At 47.6% G+C, this 7,066-nt stretch overlaps 1 protein-coding gene across 1 annotated transcript in view; it reads left to right on the plus strand.

Moving 5' to 3' along the window:
* Window positions 1-1,123: 1,123 nt before the first annotated feature.
* The window catches only part of DTX1 (deltex E3 ubiquitin ligase 1), a 57,993-nt gene continuing 52,050 nt past the window's right edge, over window positions 1,124-7,066 (plus strand). The window contains exon 1 of the mRNA XM_032228818.1: window positions 1,124-1,392. Coding sequence (XP_032084709.1) covers window positions 1,368-1,392 — 25 coding nt within the window. The 5' untranslated portion in view covers window positions 1,124-1,367. The remainder of the gene's footprint in view (window positions 1,393-7,066) is intronic.

Consider the following 7,066-nt stretch of genomic DNA (forward strand, 5'->3'; position numbering starts at 1 on the left):
AGGGAGGGAGAGAAAAAGAGAGGTAGGGAAAAGAAGGGGGAGAGGGAGGAGGGAAAGAGAGAGAGAGGAATAGGGGGAGAGAAGGGGAGGAGAAGAGAGGAGGGAAAGAGAGAGAGAAAGAGAGAAAGTGGAACAGATGGAGATCGCAGCAGCCGGGAATGCGTAAGCGCCCGTTGCATCCGGAGAAGCTCCGGATTTGGATCCCCCCCCCATTCTGTTTCCTTCTCGCCCCCCCCCCTTTCCTAGGCTTGTCCTCCAGCTCCCCCCCCCCCCGCGCCTCCACATCAGGAGCCGGAACCAAGCTTGGGAACCGGTTTGCGCCAAACGCCGGTGACACCGTCTCGCCAGTGGCAGCAGCTGCGCGGCGGCTAGGAGGATGGGGCTCCGCGGAGGAGGCGGATCTTCAGCTGGGGGGGCTCCCCACGCTCTCCTCTGACCGGGGGGGGGGGCGCGTCAACTCTACCCCTCCAGGCAGAGACCATCTGAGACTCGGGGCTGGGGGGGCTGGCGGGGGGGGGGGGCTCTCCCTCAAGCAGAGCTGGGGTGAAGAAGATTGCCGCTGGAACCAGGCTTAACACCTGGTCAAAGAACCCCCCCCCATCTATTCTGAGCAGAAGGAAAGGAAGATAAGTAATCTGCTGCACCCCCCTCTCTCTCTGCACCCCGAAAGCTGCTGCAGGGGGAAAAAACGGGCACCTGTTTTATGCTGCGTCCCTTCTCAGCCTCTTTGCTTTTTAAAGAAATGGACTTTGGAATGCCAGCCCTCCATGCCACTCAATTCTTCCTTTCTGCCTGAAAACTGACGTGGGGAAGAAAGAAAAAAACCCCTCCGCTCATCCCTTTCTTGCTTGAAACTGACTGGATCTGGGTCGGGGGGGTGGGGAAACCTGGCTGCTTCCCTGCCCAGGGAGGGGGGCATCTTGGCCATCCTCCTGCCTGTTTTTTTTCTGCTCGCTTCCTCGCTTGGCACCATCCCGTAGTGAAGCCTCGCCAAAGGCTGGACTGGAGATGCGGTTCGGGCACTTGGAAGGAAGAGGCTGAGGAACGAGGGAGGGGGAGCTACTCCTGGTGGACCGTCCTGAAGAGGCGAGAAGGAGAGCCTGCCGGCTGCCCATGCCCAGCCTGGTAGCATCATGGCACGGCCTGGTCCAGGGGCGCTATTCTTTGCCAACGGATTGGGCTTCCCCCCCAGCAACGTGGCCCGAGTCGTGGTGTGGTAATGGCTGAACGAGCACAGCCGGTGGCGACCTTACACGGCAGCCGTCTGCCACCACATCGAGAACATCTTAAAAGAAGATGCTCGGGGCAGCGTGGTCCTCGGGCAAGTCGATGCCCAGCTGTCGCCCTACATTATCGATTTGCAGTCCATGCATCAATTCCGGCAGGATACGGGTAAGGCTTACGACATGTTACCTTCGTGGCGAACGCCGATCCGAACCCATTTCCTTCCGAGCGTAATTGAAATGATGTATAGGTGGGGTTTAGTCGAGGGAGGGAGAGAGGGAGACACCCCCCCCCCTTTCCCCCGCCGAAAAACACAGGGCAGATTGAGAGAGAAAACAACCTTGACTTGCTAGGTTTCTACCTGCAAGGCTATCCCCGTCAAGCTAGTTTTCTCCGTGCAGGGAAGCGCAACCTAGGAAGATAAGAGCATTGGATCGAACCCATTTGGTTTCTTATTCGGGGACCGCAGATCTTCTCTCTGATTGGCTAAAATTTCAGGGGTTGTCCCAGACATCGGCGGAGATCGAAGAGAGAGAGAGACAGAGACAGAGAGACAGAGAGTGATATGTGTGTGTGTGTGTGTGAGAGAGAGAGAGAGAGACAGAGAGAGAGACAAAGAGACAGAGACAGAGACAGACAGAGTGATGTGTGTGTGTGTGTGAGAGAGAGAGAGAGACAGACAGAGACAGACAGAGACAGAGATAGAGACAGACAGACAGAGAGAGAGAGATCTGATCCAACCTCTATGCGTGTGTGTGTGTGTGAGAGAGAGAGAGAGAGAGACAGAGAGAGAGACAAAGAGACAGAGACAGAGACAGACAGAGAGTGATATGTGTGTGTGTGTGTGTGTGTGAGAGAGAGAGAGAGAGAGACAGACAGAGACAGAGATAGAGACAGAGAGACAGAGATCTGATATATGTGTGTGTGTGAGAGAGAGAGAGAGAGGGAGACAGAGACAAAGAGAGAGAGACAGACAGAGAGACAGAGAGAGTGATATGTATGTGTGTGTGTGAGAGAGAGAGAGACAGAGAGATAGAGAGATAGAGACAGAGAGACAGAGAGTGATATATGTGTGTGTGTGAGAGAGAGAGAGACAGAGAGATAGAGAGATAGAGACAGAGAGACAGAGAGTGATATATGTGTGTGTGTGAGAGAGAGAGACAAAGAGAGAGAGACAGACAGAGACAGACAGAGACAGAGAGAGTGATATATTTTTGTGTGTGTGCGAGAGAGAGAGAGAGAGAGAGAGAGAGAGAGAGAGACAGAGACAGAGACAGAGACAGAGACAGAGACAGAGACAGAGAGAGAAGGTTGTGTGATTTTAAAACAATCGAACTTGGGGTTTGCAAGAGGTTGATTGCAGAAATTTTTTGGCCATTCTGCCATTCTGAAGGAAACGGGGCGAGGATTCGAACTCAGGGCACAACCTGGGAAGCCGTTGTCCTGTTGGGTCAGGAAGGAGGTGGGATGTGTTTCTTCTGTGTGTTTGTGCGTGTGTGTGTGTGTGTGTGTGTGTGTGTGTGCAAATCTCCATCTTTTAAGCCGGCGCCAGATCGTTGCCCATATAGAAGAGCGATTCTCTCGTCATTGCTAGAAGGGGAGGGGGGGGGCATGATCACAACAAAGATACTAGCCGTAGCAAGCAAGACGTTAAGGTACGAGTTATGGTTGACGATACAAGTTAAGGTTGAAAATGCAAGTTAAGTTGGAGATACAAGTTGAAGATAACAAGTTAAGGTTGAAAATGCAACTTATGGTTGAAAATGCAAAGTTTACACGCGGTAGATACAGTATTTAGGTGTTTAAGGTCTGGTTTTGGTACTCAGCAGGGAGCCCAAAATTCGCAGACGCCTTTGGGATGCTTCGGTATTTTGCTCTTAGAAGCATAATTATAAGGAAAAAGAAAAACACAATCACAACTATCTGGGTAGAGTTAAGGGTCTGGGAAGGCCCCCAATTCCTACCCCTCTCGTCCTTGCAACACCGCCAACCCCCCCCCCAAAAAAAACACACAGGATGGAGCATTGCAGAGTGGTAGCCATCTCCACCGTCCTACACCCATGGAATGCAACGGGCAGCTCATTGACGTCAATAGGGTCTCCCTCTGCAGTTAACGGCATGCCGGAATTGTGCGGAGGGGGGGGGACTGGACGTTCTATTTGGTTTTTTTTTTTTTTTAATTTTTATTTTTCCCCTCCTGCGTGTAGCGACGATGCCAAAGATGTGGTCATCCAAAGGGTTTTTTTAAAAGAAAAGAAAAGGAAGGAAAAAGGGTTGGTTTTTTCCCCCAAAATAAATGTGGTTTCCAGGCCTGGATGGCAGCAGGAGTTTCTGCAGCTGAGAAGTCCAAATTCTATTTCTCAGATTTGTGGGTTGACCTGATTCTTTTCTTTAAAGTTTTTTAAAAAAAATTTTATTTCTCATATATACATTCTCAATTATATAATCTCATAACTGTTGTTAATAATATGTATTTATAACAATTTTTCTCCCCTACAATTGACAATATAATTTGAGATTTGCTTTCTTACCATCCCATACACCCATCTTATTTTACAACAATCCTACTTCTTCTTTCCTTCCCTCCTTCCTTCCCTCCTTTCTTCTCTCCTTCTCTCCTTCCTTCCCTCCTTCCTTCCCTTCTTTCTTCTCTCCTTCTCTCCTTCCTTCCCTCCTTCCTTCCCTCCTTTCTTCTCTCCTTCCCTCCTTCCTTCCCTCCTTCCTCCCTTCTTCCTTCCCTCCTTCCTTCCCCCTTCCTTCCCTCCTTTCTTCTCTCCTTCTCTCCTTCCTTCCCTCCTTCCTTCTCTCCTTCCTTCCCTCCTTCCTTCCCCCTTCCTTCCCTCCTTTCTTCTCTCCTTCCCTCCTTCCTTCCCTCCTTTCTTCTCTCCTTCTCTCCTTCCCTCCTTCCTTCTCTCCTTTCTTCTCTCCTTCTCTCCTTCCCTCCTTCCTTCTCTCCTTTCTTCTCTCCTTCTCTTCTTCCTTCCCTCCTTTCTTCTCTCCTCTCCTTCCTTCCCTCCTTCCTTCCCTCCTTCCTTCCCTCCTTCCTTCCCTCCCTCCTTCCTTTCCTCCTTCCTTTCCCCCTTTCTTCTCTCCTTCCTTTCCTCCTTCCTTCCCTCCTCTCCTTCCTTCCTTCCTCCTCTCCTTTCCCTTCTCTCCTTCCCCTTCCTCTCTTCTGCTCTTCCCCACTTCTTCCCTTTCCTCCCCTCTCTCCTACTCTGCATCCCTCCGTTTCTTTCTGCTTTTCCCTCTCTCCTTTTCTCCTCTCTTTCTCCCCTCCTTCCTATCTTTCTTTCTACTCCTCTCTCCATCCCCTCTTTCCGTTGTGTGTTTACTATTTTCCTCTTCAGGGGGTGACCTGATTCTTAGGAGCTCCTAAGAACATCCGCCGGATAACCCCAAGACGCTCTTCGCTTTGCTGCCACATATACAGGGAAAATAATTCACTTTAAGAATAAGCTTCCAGATCTCATGAGGGCAGGGAAAGGGACGGATGGGCTGCCCATTCGTAGCCATGTTGGATGGAAGCAACAGGAATCACTGTTTCATAAGCGTCTCTTTGGCGTGCTTCTCAGTTGGAGCAGAAATACAGAACTATAAAAAAAATGCAGAGCTACTCCTGACAATGAGGACAATAATCAGTGGAACCACTTGCTTCCAGAAGTTGTGACTGCCCCCAATATGGAGGTTTTGAGAAGAGATTGGACAACGCTTTGTCTGAAGTGGTGTAGGGTTTCCTGTCTGAGCAGGGGGCTGGACTAGAAGACCTCCAAGGTGCCTTCCAGATTCTATTCTATTCCCTTCTATTGTATTCTAATTTTTCCCTTCCACTCCACTCGTTCTGTTCTGATCTGTTCTATTCTATTCTATAATTCTATTCCCTTCCATTCCCTTCCATTACAATTACAATTCCATTCCATCTTATACTAATTCTATTCTATTCATTCTTATCTCTCCTATTCTATTCTTAATCTAATTTATTTTATTCTAATTTTTTCTTATTCTATTAATTCTAATTCCCTTCCCTTCCATTCTATTCATCTTATCCTATACTATCCTATCCTACCCTATTCTATTCTTATTCTATTCTATTCTATTAATTTTAATTCCCTTCTTCCTTCTATTCTATTCATCTTATCCTATCCTATCTATTCTTATTCTAATTTTTATTCTTATTCTATAAGTCTAATTCCCTTCCCTTCTATTATATATATTCATTATTATCCTCCATTCTTCTTCAATTTTATTCTTATTCTAATTTTGTATTCTTATTCTATTAATTCTAATTCCTTCCATTCCATTCCATTCTATTCTATTCTATTCATTCTATCCTATCCTATCCTACCCTATTCTATACTTATTCTAATTCTTATTTATTAATTTTAATTCCCTCCATTCTTTCATATAATATTCTATTCTATTGAAGATTTAGGGATGGAAATAGATGGCAAAGACTGGAGTGCCTCTGGGAACATGCAGAGTGCTTACAGTTTGCAGAGGGAGGGGATGAAGATAAAATATTTCAAGTAGGGTCGTGAGTGGTCCTTCTTGCTTGGATATGTACAGAGGTTAGCATTACAAAGTAGTCCTCGTTTTACGAACGCAATTGACACCCCTCCCCCCCAAAAAAAACCATTGCTAAGCAGGGCAGTCCTTAAGTGAGTTCGGCTTCATTTTACGACTTTACTGGCCGCAGCGTTAAGTGAATCGCTGCTGTTATTCAAGGGATGGTCACACGGTCGCTAAGCAAAATCGGGCTTCCCCACCGACTTCGCTCATCGGAAAGGTTGCAAAAGGGGAATCCCGCGACCCCGGGACCTGCAGCCGTCATAAATGTGAGTCAGTGTGGAATTTTGACCATGGGGGGTGCAGCGACGGTCATAAGTTGTGAAAAACAATCCTAAGTCTCCTTCCCTCCGCCACCCCCCCCCCAGTGCCACTATAACTTTGAAGGGTCACTGAGTGAACCGTTGTAAGTCGGGGACTGCCTGCATACCTTGCTTTCAGGTCACGGTTTTATTTCTTTTAATTCTTTCCCTCTCTCTGCCAAATCCACGCAAAGATCTGTTGACTTCCCTCTTTTGGGTGACAGAAATCCAGAGGGACCGTGAAACAGCTGTGTGGTGTGGTGTGTGTGTGGTGTGTGGTCTATGTGTTTGTGTGTGTGTGTGTGTGTATTGCAACGGAAGAGAGTTGATGATTTTTAACAGAAAACTGAAACAGCTCATCAGCTGAGTGTCGGCCTTCAAATCTTCATGCTGATAGACTTATTTAGATCACCAAAAAGTGAGAGGGCGGGGGACCCCAACACATCAAGGTTAATACCACTTACAATGCCTTGGTAATAAGGCCACACTGGAATCCGGCATCCAATTTTGTTTGCCATGATGTGGAAAAGAAAGTGGAGATCTAGAAAGAGTGCAGAGAAGAGCAACCAAGAGGATTAGGGGATGGAGGCTAAAATATAGGAAGAACGGTTGCAGGAATTGATATATGTCTAGTTGATGAAAAGAAGGATTAGGGGAGACATGATAGAAGTCTTCCAATAGTTGAGGGGCTGCCCCAGTGAAGAGAAGCTCAACCTATTCTCCAAGGCACCTGAGGGTAGAACAAGAAGCAATGGGTGGAAACTAATTAAGGAGAGAAGCATACTAGAACTAAGGAGAAATTTCTGACGGTTCAGAGCAATTTATCGTGGAACACCTTGCCTCAAGAAAGTTGTGAATGCCCCAACACTGGAAGTTTTTAAGAAGAGGTGGACATCCATTGTCTGAATTAGTTAGGGACTCCTACTTGAGCAGGGAGTTGGACTAGAAGACCTCCAAGGTCCCTCCAACCACTGGTA

The sequence above is a fragment of the Thamnophis elegans genome, chromosome 13, assembly GCF_009769535.1.
Source record: "Thamnophis elegans isolate rThaEle1 chromosome 13, rThaEle1.pri, whole genome shotgun sequence".
In the NCBI taxonomy this organism is placed as follows: Eukaryota; Metazoa; Chordata; class Lepidosauria; order Squamata; family Colubridae; genus Thamnophis; species Thamnophis elegans.